Raw genomic sequence first — 20,458 nt, 5'->3', positions numbered from 1 at the left:
ACTCTCACTGAGTGAGTAACAGCAGAGAGACAGAGAGATACATCCGTCCATTCCTTCTTGTACAGAAGGACGCACAATGCAAGCAAGCAAACAAGAAACCGAATGAGTTGGATACCACCAACATAAACATAAACCCACTGGGACAACACTTATGTTTATGTTGGAAATCCCAGAGAGCGATGATGTGATTGTCACCAACACTGTTTCACACTTGGGGGGTGACCAGATCTGCAACACAACACGAACCCCACCACTTTGGGATGCCGATAGAGTGACGTTCATTCATACAAGATGGTCGTCGCGACGATAATGATGTTTGGTGAGGAGGTCGACGATGATGGAAGTAAGTGGCGAGGCGACGTAGGTGTTCAGCAAACAGATAGATAGACAGACAGTCTTTCGCTCATGCCAATCAATCGTCCACAATAGGTTTGCCTGTAGTGGAGGCTACAATTATAATAGTTTGTAGCAAAATGGTCGTTAAAGGGACGAGTATGTTTACTTTGATCCAGCAGCAATGACTGCGAGTGCTTCCTTGACCTTCTTTCCAACATTGACGACCTTTCCAAAGGCAATGGTCTTGTCTAAACACGTGTTTATAAGTATGTAAATGTTAGTGATTGATCGATTGATTGGATTGATTGGACTGATTCCATGTCTGTCTGTCTGATTGATACATACTTGACTCACGAAGAGTGAATCTTGCCAATTGTGGACTTGAAGTGAACTCCTCCAGACAGACTGGTCTGCTGAGGACCAGACGAACCTTGACAGACTCGCCATTCTTGGCAAAGGTTGGCTTCTTCTTGATCTCCTGGTTGGTCTTGACGTCGATCGTGGCGATCAAAGACTTGATCTGGCACTCCTCGACGGCGGTGTGCGCGTGGAACATTGCCTCGTAGTTGACGGTGAACAGCTGCTTCTCCTTGGGCAGGTCAAACAGCACGACGATGGCCTCGATCTCGGTGACGACGGGCACCTGACGGATCATGTCGGACAGGATACTGCCGGTTCTGATGAACTCGTCGTCGATGCCTTTCAGACCGATGCGCAGGTTCTCACCGGCGTGGCCCACCTTGAAGTTGCATGTCTCGTTGGAGAGCGACACGACCTCCACCTTGTTCTTGCCGGGCATGATCATGACCTGCTGGCCGACTGTGACTGTACCCGACTCGATCTTGCCCATGATGTTGACGACACCACGGTCCTTGAACGAATCGATGATGGGCACACGCAGTGGGCCGGTTTCATTGCGCTCAAAGTGCGGCAGCCCGTCCAGTGTGCCGATGAGTGAGAGTCCAGTGTTCCATGGGCAGATCTCCTTGGAGACGGTGTCCTTGATGTTGGCGCTGGTGAAGCCTGAGCCTGGAACGAATTGGAAGTCCTTGGCGGGGTTGAAGCCACACTTCTTGAGATGGCCAGTGACCTTGGTGACGATCTCGTCGTAACGCTCCTTGGACCAGGCGACGGATGGCTCGTCCATCTTGTTGACGAGCACCACCAGATGCTTGATGCCAATCATCTTGGCGAGACGTGCGTGCTCGATGGTCTGGCCTCCCTCGACACCAGCCTCGAACTCTCCCTTCTTGGATGACACGACCAGGATACCGACGTCGGCCTGTGCCGCACCGGAAATCATGTTGGGCACGTAGTTCTTGTGGCCTGGTGCGTCGAGAATGGTGTATCGCTTCTTCTCGGTCTCAAAGTGAGCACGACCAACCTCCACGGTCTTACCCTTTGATCTCTCCTCCTCGTTCGTGTCCATCACATAAGCAAAGAGCCACGACTCACGGTGGTGATCCTTTGCCTCTCGCTCGTATTTAGCCAAAGTATGGCTATCGATCTGTCCTGTCAACACCATTATATTACCAGAGATTGTTGATTTACCAGCATCTATAATGTCGACAATGTGTGATTGATTGATTGGAATAGTTCCAGTGTTTGATTGAATGAATGAGTATGCGCACGAACGCTCTGATTGACATGGTGCTACAAGTACTTACCGACGTGACCAATGAACACGATGTTGACGTGCTCTCTTGGGTCCTCCTTGAAGTTGGACACCTCCATGATTGGGAGTGCCTCGAGCTTCTTGCTGATCTCGTCGACCTCATCTTCGATATCTTCCTCCTCAACCTTGAACACAGACTCTGTTGGCTTGCTCTGCTCTGGTGATGTGACACTGGTTGTGGATGTAGTAGAGGTTGTGGTGGTTGTGGTTGTAACTGGCTTCTCCTCCTCAACAACTGGTGCTGGTGTGGCAACTGGTGCTGGTGCTGGTGCTGGTGCTGGTGCTGGAGTCTCGACTGGAGCTGGGGCAGCAACAGGGACTGGTGCAGCAGCAGGTGGGCTAGTGGCTGCTGGCTTAACCAAGAACTTTGGAACAAATGCTGATGCGTTTGGGTTCATGATTTCTATTGTGATTTATATATCTATTTATGTGATATAGTAATAGTATACAGTATGTTTGTTTGATTGAAACAAATATATAAATATATATCACTAAGTGAGAGAGACAGACACAAATGATTGAATGTATGAATGATTGTGCTCTCATGTTTGAGTTGCCGAATCAAAAAAAAAAGTGAATTACGACTCTTTCTCATGAGAATGAATGAGATGGTGTGGGAAGGGAGTCTTTCTCAATTAGTTGCTGGACATGTCCTTTTTGAACCAAACTGTCATTCACATTGAAGGACATGACATTAAGTAATACATAATCTAAAGTAATGTTGTTGACTTTGATTCATCCATATTAATATATGCACCCAACCAATAATAAGATGACCTTTCCTCGACAACAACAACCTTGACCTCAGATAAACATCCAAGTCAAGTAATGTCAACTTAGGTGGGGGGAAGTTGAACATCACGCGTGTTGAAGAGGATACATCTCACTGGAGTTAGGTCTATCAATAATAATTACGTGTTTCTGCTGTTGAACAACAAACAAATACACATAATTCATTCAATCACAATCATTCATTCATACCAACTATCTATCTCTAATCTAATAACAAGTTATACATAACTTAAGTAATAATGAGCGGAACACACAATTCATTCTCCAACTTCTTCCATGATCTCCTGAGCTTCAATGTCCCATTTGATGAGTATCAGACTAATGATGAATATGTCTTTGTTGGAGGTAGGTTGGTCACCAACGGCTGGCAATAGTATTGGCTTGATACTAATAAATGGATGGTATAAATAGATGTCGCTGGAGTACAAAAGGAACATATCAATGTTAACTACCTTAATGGTAGGTTGAAGATACAGGGCAACAGAGATTGTACAAAGAACATCAATATGTTTGCTGAACGTTGGTGTGGAGCATTCACAAGAGAGTTCACTATACCAACCAGTATCCAATCCGACAAGATATCAGCGTCCCTCAAGGATGGTGTACTGGAGGTACGCGTACCAAAGGAGCCATCAAAGGAGGGCAAGTCAGGAAAGAGCATCGAGATCAAGTAAATATCAATCAAAGTAAAGTAAAGGAGTTATATTATATGTACATGATCATTTCCAGATACGTATCTTCTTGGCCACGAACTTGAAGGGAGAGAGGTAGTCGCGATGTTGATCTTCTGTGACCAGCTTGTACTCTATCTCCAACACCTTGTCAGTGCCTTGGTTGACGACATTGACGATGGCATGGCAGCCTGTCTCTCGCCAATGTCTGTCGAACCATCCATTGGGCTGCTCGGCGATGGGCTCCGAACCCTTATACAACGCCTGATTGTTGGCCAGATGCACTGTGACATTGTTCAAGATGTGATGCTCCACTGACTTTTCAATGCCACGAACGTTCTCGCTGGCGTATAGTCGCTCCACATGTCGTCTGAGGAAGGCCATCGTGGCCTCCTGATTGGTGAGGGTCAACTCGGACATTCCCTGCAGTCTCAAAGATTGACAGAACTCTGATACCAAATGATACAACAGTAGCTCATCAGTCTCGCTCGCTGACAATGCACGGAATGGCGCAATATCCGTGACCAAGCTCATAATCTTTGTATCCTTGTATATCATATTGGAGAACCTTCACATTGTGATTGATTGATTGATTGATTGATTGATTGATTGATTGATTGATTGATTGAGTAAGTAATTGATCGCAAGGATGATGACAACAACACAACATACTTTATAACCATCTCAACTACCTCGGCAGAGGTCTTGCCTTTGGTCGAGCCCTCGAGTCCAAAGTCAGAGGTGAGCACATAGATGGCACGATTGGTAATGACATTGTTGGACATTGTCAAGCCTTCAAAGAATGGCTCCAATACACTGAGTACATCAGGATGTATCTTTTGTATCTCGTCCAGCAGTATGAGTGACTCTGGACACTTGTCCAACTGTGCCCTTATCTTGTCGTGCAGATCCCTTCTTGCTCTGGTCACTGCAGGCTCGTCATTGCCACGAACCAACCTATATTCTTCGCCATGTATAATGAGCAGACCATCGCCATTGTTATTCAAATGAGCATTCTCAAACATTGCAGAGTATAGCAACTTGGCTGACCTTGTCTTTCCCAGTCCATGATCTTTACATTGAATGAATGAATGAATGAGTGAGTGAGTAAGTATGAATGAGGCTTGGCATGCCGTGGACATATAACATACCTCCAGTGGACATGATGACAATGGGCTCATTGGGCTTGATAAGCTTCTTGGAGAGAGCATTCTTCATGATGTCTGTTGAATACTGTTGTGCAGAGAATGAATGAAACAGCTGCTCGAATGCCTTCAAGCGGTGTTCAGGTGAACGAAGTACACATCTTGAGAATCTATGTGTATCCACAAGGAATGAATCATATGTATCATATCTTGCACATTGAGATGACAACTGTAACTTGCTAGCCTCTGTCAATGTCATCATCAACATCAACAACACCATCATCATCAATATCATGGACTTCACTCTTAAAGTATCTTGTCCCATTTCTTATTCTTATTATTCTTATTCTTATTATTTGTTATTATGTTTGATTGAATAGAATGAACATGCATTGAGTCCAAACCAATCAAAAGAGTGAACTTCACGAGTCAATCAATCTGTAGTTTATTGTCCCCTTGTTCGCAAGTTGGAAAACTCAACTCAATCTTGGACAACTGCCAAGCAAGATGACTTGAATGAATGAATGAATGAATGAAGGAGATTGGATTGGTAGTCGGGGGAATGTAAGATAAAGAGTGAGTGGAACTTAACGAAATTTCATCTAAATATCAATGACTATTTTCTTAATTAGGTGACATTCAGATGAAATTTCGAATTTAATTTAACAGGTTAAAGTGCTTGGCTGTGTATGTTCACTCTCCTTACTCGAGTCCACGACTTCACTCACTATCATCTTGAACCTTGTTCAATAAAATTTAAATATCTGGACTTGAAGAGATAACTCGAATCATTCAATATATTCTTTATAACTAAACTAAACATAAACAAACACATTCACATACATATACAACAATGACTTCAATTGGAATTGACTTAGGTATGTACACTCGACAGTGGAAGACAGCATCTCGACACATTGAATAATAATACTAACATTAACAAACAAATAATTATATTATAACATAAACAGGTACTACATACTCATGTGTAGGAGTATGGCAAAATGATCGTGTTGAGATTATTGCCAATGACCAGGGTAACAGAACTACCCCATCGTATGTGGCCTTCACAGACACTGAGCGTCTGATTGGAGATGCCGCCAAGAATCAAGTGGCCATGAACCCAACCAACACAGTGTTTGACGCCAAGAGATTAATTGGCAGAAAGTTCACCGACACTGTCGTCCAGTCCGACATGAAGCACTGGCCATTCAAGGTCATTGCCAAGGAGGAGAAGCCAATGATCCAGGTCGAGTACCAGGGCGAGATCAAGACCTTCCAGCCAGAGGAGATCTCGTCGATGGTGTTGACCAAGATGAAGGAGACCGCCGAGTCCTTCCTCGGAAAGACCATTAACAACGCCGTCATCACCGTGCCCGCCTACTTTAACGACTCCCAGCGTCAGGCCACCAAGGACGCCGGTGTCATTGCCAAGCTTAACGTCCAGCGTATCATTAACGAGCCAACCGCCGCTGCCATTGCCTACGGTCTCGAGAAGAAGGGAGGCGGCGAGAAGAACATCCTCATCTTTGATCTGGGTGGTGGCACGTTCGATGTGTCCCTCCTGACCATTGAGGACGGAGTGTTTGAGGTTAAGGCCACCGCCGGAGATACTCATTTGGGTGGTGAGGACTTTGATAACCGTATGGTCAACCACTTTGTCGAGGAGTTCAAGAGAAAGCACAAGAAGGACCTCATGACCAACCAGCGTGCCCTCCGTCGTCTCAGAACCGCCTGTGAGCGTGCCAAGAGAACCCTGTCATCGTCATCCCAGGCCTCCGTCGAGATTGACTCTCTGTTTGAGGGTATCGACTTCTACACATCAATCACCCGTGCCCGTTTCGAGGAGCTCAATGCCGAGTTGTTCCGTGGTTGTCTCGACCCAGTCGAGAAGGTGCTCAAAGACTCCAAGTTGGCCAAGGGTTCCATCAACGAGATCGTCCTTGTCGGAGGATCCACCCGTATCCCCAAGGTTCAGCAGTTGCTCCAGGACTTCTTCAACGGAAAGGAGCTCAACAAGTCCATCAACCCAGATGAGGCCGTCGCCTACGGTGCTGCCGTCCAAGCCGCTATTCTCAGCAATGAGGGAGGTGCCAAGGTTGCCGACCTTTTGCTGCTCGATGTTGCCCCACTGTCCATGGGTCTCGAGACTGCTGGCGGTGTCATGACCGTCCTCATCCCAAGAAACACCACCATCCCATGCAAGAAGCAACAGACCTTCTCCACCTACTCTGACAACCAGCCAGGCGTACTCATCCAAGTGTTTGAGGGTGAGCGTCAGATGACCCGTGACAACAACCTGCTGGGCAAGTTCGAGCTGTCCGGTATCCCACCCGCCCCACGTGGAGTCCCACAGATTGAGGTCACATTCGATATCGATGCCAACGGTATCCTGAACGTGTCTGCTGAGGACAAGAGCACTGGAAAGGTGCAGAAGATCACAATCACCAACGACAAGGGCCGTCTCACCAAGGACCAGATCGAGAAGATGGTTGCCGATGCCGAGAAGTACAAGGCTCAGGACGAGGCTCAGAAGGAGAAGGTCGAGGCCAAGAACAAGCTTGAAAACTACGCCTACCAGGTGCGTAACTCGATCCGTGACGAGAAGCTCGTCGCCAAGCTCAGCGAGGACGACAAGAAGTCCATCGAAGAGGCCGTCGAGGCTTCCATCAAGTGGCTGGACAGCAACCAGACCGCCGAGAAGGACGAGTTGGAGCACAAGCTCAAGGAGCTGGAGAACATCGTCAACCCAATCATGACCAAGATGTACCAGGGTGGTATGCCCGAGGGTGGTATGCCAGAGGGTGGAATGCCCGGTGGTTTCCCAGGTGGCCCACAGGGTGGCGCACCACCAAAGAAGAGCGGTTCCGTCGATGAGCTCGACTAAGCCAAAGGTCCCCTAAAGATAGTTAGTCCCAGGTAGAGCCATCAACTCAACAACGTTCAAAAGCAGATCAATCAAATCATCTGTTTCCTTATTCACTCAAACATAGTTATAATAAAACAAACCATGTATATATAATAATAATAGTACCTTTTATTACTTTCCAATACAAAAGTCTTTGAATATTACATCCAACAAGTCATCTACATTGACGTGATGACTGATTGATCCAATGGACTTGATTGCACTTCTCAATTCTTCTGATGCCAGTACAATGTCATCATCACAATGATCTAGTGTGCATGTTTGATTGTGTTAGAATGATAGATTCCAGTCAACATGGAAACACTTGGACCTACATAAATATCGATCAAGTGATTCAACACAGTTCGTCAAGTGTTCCTTGTGTCGCAGTCTTGTAAGTAGAGGTGCTTCCACATCCTTTATCTCAAACCTGAAGTGATTGATCAGAGTTAGTCGGGTAACAATTGACATGGTATGACATGATACTTACATTTCCCTCAGGGATATCTCGAGTTGTTTTAAAAGTTGATTGATTCCTTCTTGTTTGGAACATGATAGTTCAATACTGTTGATTGGTGGAATGGATATATGATCGTGAAGATGTGTGTTGGACTTAAAGTGTTGTTCAAGTTGTTGTATGATTGATTGTTTCGTTCGAGTCCATTGTGATGATGTTGATGATTGAATGAGGTCTGTTTTGTTGAATATAAACAATGTACCAGGGTCAACAAGTTGAAGTAGTAATGGGTCCAGTGCATCTGGTGTCTTCATCTCCATTAATGTATTGCAGTCCAGTACACACAGCTTGATGTCAGATCGATGTAGACGCTCTTTGGCCATCTCTACACCTTCTTGTTCGATAACATCCTGAGACACTCTGATGCCAGCCGTATCACCAATCACCACAGGGTATCCACCAACGTCCAACATGACCTCGATGATGTCTCGCGTTGTGCCAGGTATTGGTGATACGATTGATGCCTTGCGCCGGGCCAACAGATTGATCAATGAGCTCTTGCCCGCATTGGGCGGACCGATGATTGTGATGACGGCGCCGTCCCTCAATCGCTCGCCTCGCTTGCCATCATTCAAATGTTGTATGATCCTGTCTCTGAGGTTGATTATACGCCGACGTGATTGTTCAACGACCTCTGGATCAATCTCTGCGTCGTCTCCAAAGTCAATGAATGCCTCCATATAGGCCGAGGCACGAATGAGGTCCTCGCGCAGTTGAAGATAAAATCGTGAGATTGAACCTTGCATCTGTGATAGGGCTACCTTGCGTTGATGATGCGTCTGTGCCTCGAGCAGGTCGGCCAGACCCTCGACCTCTGTCAAGTCCATTTTGTCGTTGTCAAACGCTCGTTTGGTGAACTCGCCCGGCTCGGCCATGCGAGTGCCATCGCAAGCAGAGATCGCCTCGAGTGTGTCATGTATAACCGCTCGTCCACCATGTATATGCAGCTCAAGCACATCTTCGCCAGTGAAGCTGTTTGGTTTGGGGAACCATACGTACATGCCCTTATCAAGCTGTTCGCGTGTAGTTGGATGATATAATGATGTCAGAGTACACATTCGTGGAACAGGTTCATTCTTGTTCTTGCTCTTGTTGTTGATGTTGTTGTTTGAGTGATGTTGTGTAAGTGAACGCAACACATTCATTGATGATTGACCCGATACTCTAATGATAGCCACTCCACTCTTTCCTGAACCAGATGACAATGCATATATAGTATCATTGAGTGTTGCTGTTGGTGCAGTAATATTGTTGTTATTGACATGACCTTGACCATGAACTTTACCAAGACTTGTCGATGAGAAGGGTCTTGACCACATCAATGATGAATGATTAGATTGGATGATACCATGTTGTTGACCTTTAAAGTTGAAGGGTACCCTCAACACAGACCTCCAATGTATTCGTGGTGCGGCTGATTGAAGTCGATACATGATGTAGTGTTTACAACTTTGACTTGAACACAATCAATCCATCTGTTGATTTTTGGGAAGATCCCAACTAAAAGTAGTCTTTGTTCGTGGTGAACATTCACCCAAAATTACCTTACCATATCGAGCCTATTTTTTGATAATGGGTACTCCAACTAGAAGGCCACTGGTTGTTGAGCACAAGGTCCAAAGAATGTTGGGAAGTTTGAATTAGGGGTAGAGAGAGTACCTATCACCTCTGTCCTCCTCACTTGGTCAGAGCTCAATTTTCAACAACAACAACAGCTTATTATGGTAATTAAGATGATGGATAAAGTGTTGCTTTGTTGTTTGTTACAAACAAAGAGTCATCTTCATTCATACTTTCATTCATTAATTCATTCAATTCTAACTTGCTTGATAGAACAACAACTTTAGTCATCTTGTACTTGAATGAAGCGTCAGACAGACAGTTGAAATTGTAGAATAGTAGTTCAACTCGATCAATCAATCTTACAACTAAAATACCAGGCTCAACAAACATATCACACATTGAAATAGTCCTAGACAAAATCCATTCAACTTGAATATGATGATAAATTTGAATGACAGATGAAGGTCGAGTTACTCAACTACTTGTAAATAATAATAATAATAATAAGAATATCAGTTCAGAACACAGACAGTAGTAGTAGTTGTAATTCCCAAGAGGTAAAAAGGACTGGAAGTTACAAAATAGTGTAGACAGTCTCAGTCTTACCACTCCACATCACTCTACAGTATCCACCTCCCACAATACAAATAGATCAGGTCGCCATCACTTATATTATATTTAGTACCGATCTCTGGATCTATACATTTAGGTCATATTGGTCAAGATCTACCCACTCGACACAAACTCAAACATACACATTCACACACACAGTTATAATTATTATTCCAGTTCCAGCACTCTCAATCACTCCATCAATCAATCAATCAATCAATCAATGTATATAATCAATCATAAAAAGATAGATAGATAGATCCAAGGCTGATTGAAATTCAAACCCTCAAACCTACCTACCTACCCACCTACAGCTATCTTTGTATATAATGTAAGTTCATTTTGTGATCTGGTCATCTCAACTCAATTCATCACTCTTCTCTGCATTTGATTGGTCACATCATATTCGGCAGTCTGATCGATCACCATTCCACATTCACCCACAAGTGTGTGTTATGTCAATCAATCAATCAATCAATCAATTACACACCACATGACCACATCCACACACTGTGGACATGGAATCAATCAACAACACATATTACAATGACACAAGACGGAATACAAGACATGGTAAACCAGTTCATCAACCTTTCCCAGCACATCTGTTCTCAACTTCTTCAGAGCATCATGTGAGTGTGTCATACAAACTCAGAGCAGGTGTCCTCCCTATACTCAGCGTTACATTATCAAGTTGTGGAAAGCTCCACATTCTATTCATCCATTCATTCATTCACTCATTCACTCACATCATTCAACTACATCATTCATTTACAATACATTGTTCTACTCTAGTTTGAATTATCAATCATTCATCCATTATCATCATTGCATTAATTTAGATTTATTATTAATAATTAATTAATTATATTCCAATCATTTCCATATCCAATCATTTCCATTTTAGTCATTCAATCAAACAAACAAACAGAACTCAAAACTCAACGACAACAACAACAGACAGACAGAACAATTAACTATTGATGTAAGTCCACACGAACGAATCAATCAATCAACTATATGTGATTATTCCAGGGATTAATGAGATGAGAAATTCTTTGATTGAAACTCGTTTTCCGAGTTAACATGACATGTTGCATTTTTGTTGTCGATTTGTTCAACAGGAATTGTCCTGGTAACGACGACATGGCGAACTATTCATCCATCGATTCTTCCTTCCATCCATCAATCCATCAATCAATCCACACTCTCATTCAGTAGCAATAACACACTACGCCGACGTTTCATTCACGATCAACCTATCAACAACAACACCAATTACGGTCAACGCGAACCTATCGCCAACAAACACATTTCCAGCGGTTTGGACTGTGGATCGATCCACAGTGTGTGTTGGAAGTAGTGATGGGTGATCAGAGTTAATGGTGTGTGTGTGTGTCATTCATCAATTCATCGTGTTGTGTGTGTGTGTTAGTGATGATCAGTGTGGTGTGTGAGTTGGCTTGATTGTGTACGATGGCGACAAAGAGTGGAAGGTGGGTGTCGGCACCGACCAACCTACCACTACTCCTGGGAGTCAGTGTAACAAGGCAGCGCATGTAAACATTGGACAGCCTCCCCACTCCATTCCTCTCTCCTCTCCCTCTCCCCTCACTCCTCCACCTCAACCGACAACATCCCCAACATCCATGCCAATCATGTCCACCAGTCTGTCTGTCTGGATTGATGGATGAATGGCAGTTGTTGGTGTCGTTGTTGCCAACCAACTTCCATCACATCTTGAAGAATAACTGAATTGAATTGAATTGACTAACTTATCAAGTCCTCGTTCCAACAACAACGACCAACAGATTAATCAATCATTCATTCATACGATCAATCAATCAATCAAACAAACTATCCATCAAACAAACAATCAATCAAACAAAGAATATTAGTCCAAAGGCCAGACCGAACAACTGTGCGAACGATCGAACGAATAGACGAACAAGAAAAGAAAAGATGGTCATCAAACAGGAGGAGAGTGTAGTGACCAACGGCTGGAAATTGGTTCCAACACAGGCTGCTTCGCCAGCGGACAAGGACGGACATCGTCCAATGGAGATCGACCAGCAGGTCACATTCAACATGGGATGCCTGCCCATCGAGCGACATGGTCACACGACATGCCTATACAAGAATATCCTGATACTGTTTGGCGGTACGCCCGACGGATCGTCCGGCCTCAACGACCTGTTCTTCCTCTACCTCGACTCGCTGCAATGGGTCGAGGTCAAGACCAAGGGTTTCGCCCCCATGGGTCGCTACCGCCACAGCGCCATCATCATCGAGGATAAGATGTACGTGTTTGGCGGCTATAGGTCAAAGTGTCTGAACGATCTCCACGTGTTGGACCTCAAGACGATGACGTGGTCCGAGCCACAACAGAAGGGCGACCCACCCTCAGCGCGCTCTTCACATTCAGTCTGCATGGTTGGCAAGCGTATGATACTGTTTGGTGGCAGTGGCGCACGCTACTCCAACGAGCTGTTCTCACTTGACACAATTACAATGCGCTGGCGCAAGCATGACATCCTGGGCACGCCACCCAGTGAGCGATGGTGTCACACCATGTGTAGCTTTGGCAAGAAGATCTTTGTCTTTGGCGGATCCAACGACAAGAGAAAGGATAACAAAGTATATATATTAGATACAGGTATGTATATCTCCAGATGTCATGTAGATTGATTGATTTTGATTGACTAACTTTTGTTACCATTATACACAGACACATTGGAATGGTCACAACCACCAACATCAGGAGTCTGTCCCAGCCCAAGACAACTACATACAGCTGTATCAATTGGAGAGAGTATGATAGTCTTTGGAGGATGGGGAAAGCATCAAGAACTTAATGATTTATATATATTGAATACTAGTATGTATTGCCACTTGTGTTGCCATGTGTTTCCACCTGTTGCCAGGTGTTACCACTCATCGGAAACTAACATCCAATCCCACTTCAATAGGAACAATGAGATGGGAATCACCAAAGATAGAGTCTAATGTTACACCTTGCTGTAGACAGTTGCATAGCGCATGGGTATACAATGGCAAGATGTATATATTGGGCGGATACTCAAAGAGCAAGCGAATGATCGATCTACATAGCTTTGCCCCGGAGCAGACAGTCTCAAGTCTGCGGGATCTCTGTGTGGAGAAGGTGATTGAGGACATTGGTCGCTACTCCGAGCTGCTACGCTATCTGCCCGAGGAGCTACTCTACGCCATCTACCTGCGTCTGGTTCAGTCTGGCAAGCAGATACCTACTCAATTGGAAAAGATGATCAAGGAATCTGATTGGGCCGAGTACGCACTAATGAATGCTACGACCAATAACCTCGGCACAATAGAAGAGACGTTCCAATATAATTAACATTAATAATATATACATTATATATAACATTAATATACCTTTGATTCGATCCATCTCTGACTTGAGTCTTTGGAAGAGACCTTCCCGTCCCATAAATATACTAGATGAGTTGAGATCGTTGGACAATCTCGAGAATTGCAATTCTTCGAAATGATGTTCAATGTCGACAACTTCACAATTACAGACAGGCATGTCATTTACACTTTTTACCTTAAACTAATATATATTATAACAATGAATACCATACCATCGAAGCTCTCAAAGATAACAGTGCTCTGCATTGAAGGCTGTCATGGTATGTTCAAGTTTCCAGGAGATTGCTCGTATCTTGAGATAATAACTCATGAATGACATCATACATGTGCAATCAATCAATGAATGGTAAGGCTCTGGAAAGACAGAGTTGTGTAACTTCCTTTCGAAACAGATGAAAGGCATTCATGTGTTGGACGAAGGATTCCTGAGCATGCCAAGCTTCTCACATATACCTCCTCAGTCATTGACGATGGAGTCGATCTGGGTATCAAACTGGTTCTCTCGTTTGTTAACAGTTCGTAATCAAAGATTGGAACAACTACAACAACAACATCAACAACAACAAGTTGAAGATATTATTTATGTTGCAGATCGTTCACCTTACTCTGCCGTACTTTATACAAGAGATCATGGACATCATTTGGAACCAATGATACAAGTTCAGATTGAAGAACTGCGTAAACATGCCAACATTGACATCAGGACGGTGTATCTGCGAGTTGACAAGGATTGCCTGTGGCGACGTATACAACAACGTCTGATCGTCGAGCCTGAACGTCGTCGCTTTGGTGAAGACGATCCATTGTGGCTCAACAACACTCTAAACTTCTACGAGTCTCGTCAATGGGACTTCACCTTAGAAAACGACGAGGAACAAAGCTTCGTAAAACGCGCCACACACATATTTGACGCGTTTCAACTTCAACATTCGCAAATACTCAAACAATCGGCCGCTGCTGCTAAGTAATCTATTGGCACGCGAACGAGCAGTATTGATAGCACAACACAACTTCAATCAATGATTGAATGAGCGAACAAAGGCAGTGAGGACATTGATGAGGTGTACACCATCTCACCCAAACTTTAAATATATTAATTAATTATTCATTATGGGGCGAGTTTAAAAATAATAATTCAAAAATAATTAAATAAACAAACATAAAAGGGATGGAAGTGGCGCCAAGTTCATTCATTCTTCTTCTTTCCGTTATTGTTTGACTTTTTTTCAAAAGTTTAAGGTAACTCACACACACAAAGAAGTTCAATTCATACTTCCACAAACCACACTCGCACGAACAACATTCCCTCTCAACACTCTCCTCCTCGCCACCCATAATTCATTTCATTTTTTTAATTAGTTAGTTACATACTTACTTATACATACACATAAATAAACACACACATAATACATACATACACACATATATATTCATACACACAGGCTACGTGGACGTCGCACTTCCTTCAAATACAGCCCACCCCCATCCCATTCATTCAATTCATTCAGTTCATTCAATCAACTAATCAATCAATCAAACAAATACATAATATATTAGTTTTATTAATATTATTATAATTATATGTATATATATATATATTGATTATGACTTTTATTTAATAGATTGGAATACAGCATCAACAACAACATCAATAGCAGCGCCACGCCAAAGCTTTGACGTTCTATCATTAGTATTTTTCAACAACATAACATATTGCTGTTGTGTTGGCGATCATCGATAGAGTTTGACAAGTTAGTAGATGAATATGTCAGATCACGAAGACAAAGAAATGGGAGGAACTTCATTACTTCCATCAGATCAACAGCAACAGCAACAGCAACAAGATAATGATACTCAGATGAGTGAGAAAAAGGTCGAGCTGCCACTGCAGCAGCAGAAGCAGGAACAGGCAGTTCAGGAACAGATGCAAGAACAAGAACAAGAACAGGAGAAGGAACAAATGCAGGAAAAGGATAAAAACGATCAACCTAGTATTGATCAAGAGATGGATACAACAGAGGAGACTACAGCCGGTGGTGAACACACGATTGAGGAGACTGCAACCCAGAATGTACAGTCTGTCACGTCTGACCAGAGCGCACCAACTCCATCATCGTCGAACGACGACGAGGTTCGAACCGATGGTGGTGGAAGCGAGCACAATGAGGACGAAGACGAAACAAAGTCTGGATCATCCAGCAAGAAGGGAGGAAGAAGCGTATGTTTCAACTTTATATTCAACTGATTGAATGTGATTGTTAGCTAACACGCTCTTTTTAGAGCCTCATAAAGATTACAACAACAAAAAAGACAGCAGCGCAAAGCAAGAACGAGGTGTTGCTGACGCCAACTCAGGCCAAGGAGCTCTCAAAGAACAAGCGATGGGTCTATGTCCCAGTAACAGAGGCCAAGGTTGAGGAGGCACCTCTTCCGGCAAAGCGCGAGAGGAAGCAGGTGCACATGGAACGACTATATCACAGGACCAGTGCAGCGAGGAAAGAAGGGCGAGCATCCTGTTCCAACCTCCCCTCCCCCAGAGAAGGAGGAGGTAGCAAAGCCCCCGGCGAGGACCAGGAAGTCCCTCAACAGCAGCAGCAGCACAAGCAGCATCACCACCACCACAACAACCGCCGCCACCAAGAGGATCACCAGATCATCGTCGAAACCAAACGTCAGTCATGATCATGAGGAGAAGACAGAAACACCAGAGAAGCTGGGCAGCGAGACAAACGTTGCCAAGCTTCGCGAGACCATCGCCGGACTGCAGAGCAAGATCAAGCATCTCGAGAGCTCGCCTCCCAAGCCAGGCTCACTCATGACATCACCACCGAGCAGTGGCCCAAGCTCCTCGCTCTTGTCACCTCCTACGCGAAAGTTCTCCAATCTCTATTCGGACGACGAGGACGAGATGGACGTCGACACCACGACCACAACAACAGCTACGACAACAGCGATGACACCATTGGTCACACCAAAGAAGACGACCAGCGACAATCTCTCTGACGCTGAGGAGGCCACATCTTCCTCTGCCACAAAGCCAGTGACAAAGACGCGAAAGAGAAAGCCGACGGCGTCTGCTACCCCACCAGTGCAATCGCGAGCACCACAGATCAAGAAGTCGCGTTCGTCGACGTCACTGCCCAACACACCACTCAGCAAGCCTGTGCCAGTCACATTCACAGGCCCGGGCGGAGCAGAGCGAGCACAGAGAAGCACAAAGGGACGACGCAGCAGAGGAGGCATCGACATTGCCCTGGAGGGACCGATGAAGCGATGCTTGGAGCTGCTCGACGTGCTGATGAGCCATCAATACTCCCCGCCCTTCTTGGCGCCCGTCGACCCCATTGCCCTCAAAATTCTCGACTACTTCACTGTTGTCAAGCACCCAATGGACTTTGGCACGATTCGACAGACATTGACTGCGGGCGACTACAACTCCTCGGACGAGTTTGCTGCGGACTGTCGCCTGGTGTTCTCCAACGCCATGCTCTACAACCCGCCAGCAAACCAGGTGCACGTGATGGCCAAGGAGCTGGGGGACATCTTTGAGAAGAGGTTCATGAAGGCCATGAACGACCCACCCTCGCCAGAGCTCAAGAGAGGCGAGTACACAGCAGAGAGCGATAAGATAAAGCAGCTGACTATGGAGGTGAAGAGCATGAGCAAGGAGATGGAGAAGATGAAGAGGGAGAGCTCGCGCGGATCGATTCGGTCGAGCAGGAATCACATCGAGGAGCCCAAGCCAATGACGTTGGAGGAGAAGACACAGCTTGGCGTGGCCATCAATCTGCTCCCACCCAAGAAGCTGCTCAAGCTGATCCAGATCATCAGCCACACACTCAATCAGAACTCGGCACAGGAGGAGATTGAGATCGACTTGGAGAAGCTCGACACTGAGACGCTGCGAAAGCTCGAGTCGTTTGTCGTGTCCTGCTTCCCCGCCGGACAGTACCACATCCTCACACAGCATTCGCAGCCGCTCCAATCACCGCCACTCTCGTCCTCAGGCAACTACCAGACACAGCGCGAGATCGAGAGCGTCACCAGGGAGATCAACAAGCTCAACCGTGGCCTTTCAAACTCCAAGAAGAGGCACAACATCTCCAAGCCCATCTCCAAGTCGCGTGGTCGCAAGCTCGTGTCGATGAAGCGAGAGGAGGACGTCGTCGTCGACGACATGGTGGAGATTAATCATCCGCCCGTGACCATTGAGAAGGACCAGGTCGAGGTTGTTGACGAGGGCACCAGTGGATCTGACTCATCCGACTCAGAGTCAGGCTCCTCGGACTCTGACAGCAGCAGCTACTCATCAGAATATAGTGACAGCGAGACTGATCAATCAAATCATAGACACAACAACAACAACAACAGCAGTGGCAACAACAGTAGTAGTTTAAGATCACAACAATCATCATCATCATCATTAGATAAATCAACATCAACAGCAGGCACTGGCATCAGCTCTACTGTTCCAACACCCAACATCATACAGCCAGCCATCAAGAAGTCCATTGGTGTACCGAATACAGTGGCGGCATGGAGCTTTGACAGTGGTGGATCATCATCATCATCATTATCATCATCGTCAACAACAACACCATCACCATCATCTGCATCATCATCATCAGCTTCATTGTCCACAACAACATTGACAGCAATCTCATCATCATCTTCTTCAATTCATACATCGACGTCGACAACAACAACATCCACATCATCTACATCATCATCATCAACATCATCAACTAAAGAGACCACTGCACTGCCACCAGTTGCCTCCAATGCATCACCTACACACGCCCAACCCCTTTCACCCAACTCACCTAGCCTCCCAACGCTGCCCTCACCATCGCACGGCTCTGGATCACCAGTGCACCAATCAAACAACAACAACAACGCAACAGGTGCCGATTCTACATGGAATCACTTCAAGGCCAAGAACCTCACTCTTATACAGAAGGAGAGGGAGCGTATCGAGCAAGAGGAGCAGATCAAGCGAGAGAAGGAGGAGCGCGAAGAAGAGGCCCGACGCGAGGAGGAGCGCAAGAAGCAAGAGGTGATCGAGGCTCAGAAGCGACAGAAGCAGAAGGAGCTGGACGAGGAGGAGGAAGCCAAAAAGCAAATCGAAGCATCAAGAGCTGCTGCTAGAGAGGCAAGAGAAAAGGTAAGGCTTTGCAGACATGTCTGACTGTTGTGTAAAAGACACTAACCAACCAATCAACATTACTAGGCTTCACAGAACGGCAAGTCAAACATGTCGTTCCAGCAACAGATGGAGATGATGGCCTCGTTTGAGAATGGCTTTAGCAACAATGAATCGACTGTAGAGATGTCGCTCAATCTTCAGTTCAAGCAGGTTGAGGACAACTACGACTCTTCTGCTGCAGCTGCTGGAGCCATCAAGGAGTAACCCAACAGCACCGACAATATCAACAATAACAACAACAATCAAACAAGCAATATAAGCAACAACAAGCAATAAGCAACAGTCCAATCACTCCTCACAGCGATAGCCATATCCATCCGTCCGTCCAGTAAAGATAAACTTGCACTTCGTAGTGTCAGAAGTCCATTACCGATCAATCCATTCATATTTGATCATCTTACGCGTCTATTCCATTTCAATCAATCAATCTAATCCATCCACTTCCATCCATCTATATCCTTTCAATTAAGTTCATATAAAGTGTTTACCTAACCTTGCCTTTACCCTATTCTCTCTTATTATTACAATGTTGTTGTTTCCATGTGTCTCCTGATTGCTTCCAATGATTGAGTGAACCTGGTATTAAGATCACCATGAATATGAGTATAGCTGATCGATCGTCGGGAGAGATGCTCTATCAATCTTGTTTGGAACAAAGACCGTTCCTTCTCTTCTGGTATCACTCTGAGTTGCTTGTCATCGACCCACTCCACTCCATGGCAGTCCAACAATATGTACAGATCATAATATGATTGACTAATAAAAGTGTCCAATGATTCATCATGTGATCCAATCAGAGTATCACTCCATAATAATGTCATTAAAGGACATGTATCGCATATTAGAACTGAACCAGTCCTTGGATCATCCATATACTTCTTCTCCAACTCCAATTGACCCCTTGCCACCTGTATAAAGTCATCGTTACCTAAGAAAGATCGGTAATGGTGGCGGCAACACCTATGTTAGAACCCATCCATCGGGCCATCAATGAATGAACGAATGAATGATACACACAGAAGGGCTTTGTATCTAGGTCTCTGGCTTGGAAGTACTCTCTAGCATACTCCTCTACGAATGTCGTGTTGAGATGTTGTGCTAGCCTGCTTGCGACTGTAGTCTTAAACACAGATTCGCCTCCAATCAAGCAGACCTTGATCTTTGTAACGTGCTCTCTATTGTGTCTGCATTCTCCTCCCTCCTCTATTGTGTCTGTGCCTTGCTCTGCTGCTGTCTGACTGCTTGGTTTGAGGTTGTGGTGCCGCAGCTGACCTGACTGTTGATGCTCGTTATCTTTCATAATGATCTGTTGTTTGTTGAACAATAAATAAAGTGATAAAGGCTTTCATACCACGCACGTCTGATCATTCCAAGTTGAGTTGGGTTCATCCATGACCCTTACATCCTGATCACAATCTTGTACAAACACATTCCCTTCATTCATTCATTCGTTGTACATCCACATGGATGGATGGACCGATTGTGAGTGTGACCAGGGGAAAGGTACTGGTGCACATTGGGGCCCAAAATAGACAAAGCGATGTTTCAGTTGAAGTTCGAACTATGTTATTATTATTTCTTCATTCATCTCATACAAGTGTCCTAATATGTGATGTTGTTGC

General features: G+C 45.0%; 9 protein-coding genes across 9 annotated transcripts; 5 read left to right on the top strand and 4 right to left on the bottom strand.

The window, feature by feature from the left end:
* Positions 1 to 498: 498 nt before the first annotated feature.
* On the bottom strand, positions 499 to 2,409 carry SAMD00019534_106710 (hypothetical protein; the record flags this gene model as incomplete). The annotated part of the gene is made up of 3 exons (XM_012894106.1): positions 499 to 584; positions 682 to 1,893; positions 2,004 to 2,409. 3 exons carry the CDS (start codon positions 2,407 to 2,409, stop codon positions 499 to 501), a joined length of 1,704 nt encoding a protein of 567 aa, XP_012749560.1.
* Positions 2,410 to 3,042: 633 nt separating this feature from the next.
* Positions 3,043 to 3,477, top strand: SAMD00019534_106700 (hypothetical protein; the record flags this gene model as incomplete). Its single annotated transcript, XM_012894105.1, has 2 exons — positions 3,043 to 3,148; positions 3,215 to 3,477. 2 exons carry the CDS (start codon positions 3,043 to 3,045, stop codon positions 3,475 to 3,477), a joined length of 369 nt encoding a protein of 122 aa, XP_012749559.1.
* A 45-nt stretch (positions 3,478 to 3,522) lies between these two features.
* On the bottom strand, positions 3,523 to 4,914 carry SAMD00019534_106690 (hypothetical protein; the record flags this gene model as incomplete). The annotated part of the gene is made up of 3 exons (XM_012894104.1): positions 3,523 to 4,042; positions 4,147 to 4,546; positions 4,626 to 4,914. The coding sequence occupies 3 exons, from the start codon at positions 4,912 to 4,914 to the stop codon at positions 3,523 to 3,525; spliced, it is 1,209 nt and encodes a 402-aa protein (XP_012749558.1).
* A 558-nt stretch (positions 4,915 to 5,472) lies between these two features.
* SAMD00019534_106680 (hypothetical protein) lies at positions 5,473 to 7,506 on the top strand (the record flags this gene model as incomplete). The annotated part of the gene is made up of 2 exons (XM_012894103.1): positions 5,473 to 5,497; positions 5,591 to 7,506. 2 exons carry the CDS (start codon positions 5,473 to 5,475, stop codon positions 7,504 to 7,506), a joined length of 1,941 nt encoding a protein of 646 aa, XP_012749557.1.
* A 153-nt stretch (positions 7,507 to 7,659) lies between these two features.
* Positions 7,660 to 9,102, bottom strand: SAMD00019534_106670 (hypothetical protein; the record flags this gene model as incomplete). The annotated part of the gene is made up of 3 exons (XM_012894102.1): positions 7,660 to 7,796; positions 7,863 to 7,957; positions 8,018 to 9,102. 3 exons carry the CDS (start codon positions 9,100 to 9,102, stop codon positions 7,660 to 7,662), a joined length of 1,317 nt encoding a protein of 438 aa, XP_012749556.1.
* Positions 9,103 to 10,095: 993 nt separating this feature from the next.
* Positions 10,096 to 10,449, top strand: SAMD00019534_106660 (hypothetical protein; the record flags this gene model as incomplete). The annotated part of the gene is made up of 2 exons (XM_012894101.1): positions 10,096 to 10,164; positions 10,234 to 10,449. Coding segments are annotated over 2 exons (285 nt in total), but the record flags the coding sequence as incomplete, so codon positions are not given.
* A 1,732-nt stretch (positions 10,450 to 12,181) lies between these two features.
* SAMD00019534_106650 (hypothetical protein) lies at positions 12,182 to 13,595 on the top strand (the record flags this gene model as incomplete). Its single annotated transcript, XM_012894100.1, has 3 exons — positions 12,182 to 12,875; positions 12,948 to 13,031; positions 13,099 to 13,595. 3 exons carry the CDS (start codon positions 12,182 to 12,184, stop codon positions 13,593 to 13,595), a joined length of 1,275 nt encoding a protein of 424 aa, XP_012749554.1.
* A 1,824-nt stretch (positions 13,596 to 15,419) lies between these two features.
* Positions 15,420 to 19,040, top strand: SAMD00019534_106640 (hypothetical protein; the record flags this gene model as incomplete). Its single annotated transcript, XM_012894099.1, has 4 exons — positions 15,420 to 15,848; positions 15,941 to 16,027; positions 16,122 to 18,794; positions 18,861 to 19,040. 4 exons carry the CDS (start codon positions 15,420 to 15,422, stop codon positions 19,038 to 19,040), a joined length of 3,369 nt encoding a protein of 1,122 aa, XP_012749553.1.
* Positions 19,041 to 19,372: 332 nt separating this feature from the next.
* SAMD00019534_106630 (hypothetical protein) lies at positions 19,373 to 20,094 on the bottom strand (the record flags this gene model as incomplete). Its single annotated transcript, XM_012894098.1, has 2 exons — positions 19,373 to 19,764; positions 19,854 to 20,094. Coding segments are annotated over 2 exons (633 nt in total), but the record flags the coding sequence as incomplete, so codon positions are not given.
* Between the last annotated feature and the right edge of the window lie 364 nt (positions 20,095 to 20,458).

The sequence above is a fragment of the Acytostelium subglobosum genome, assembly GCF_000787575.1.
Source record: "Acytostelium subglobosum LB1 DNA, scaffold: scaffold28, whole genome shotgun sequence".
Classification (NCBI taxonomy): Eukaryota; Evosea; class Eumycetozoa; order Acytosteliales; family Acytosteliaceae; genus Acytostelium; species Acytostelium subglobosum.
This window is presented reverse-complemented; position numbering and strand designations above follow the sequence as displayed.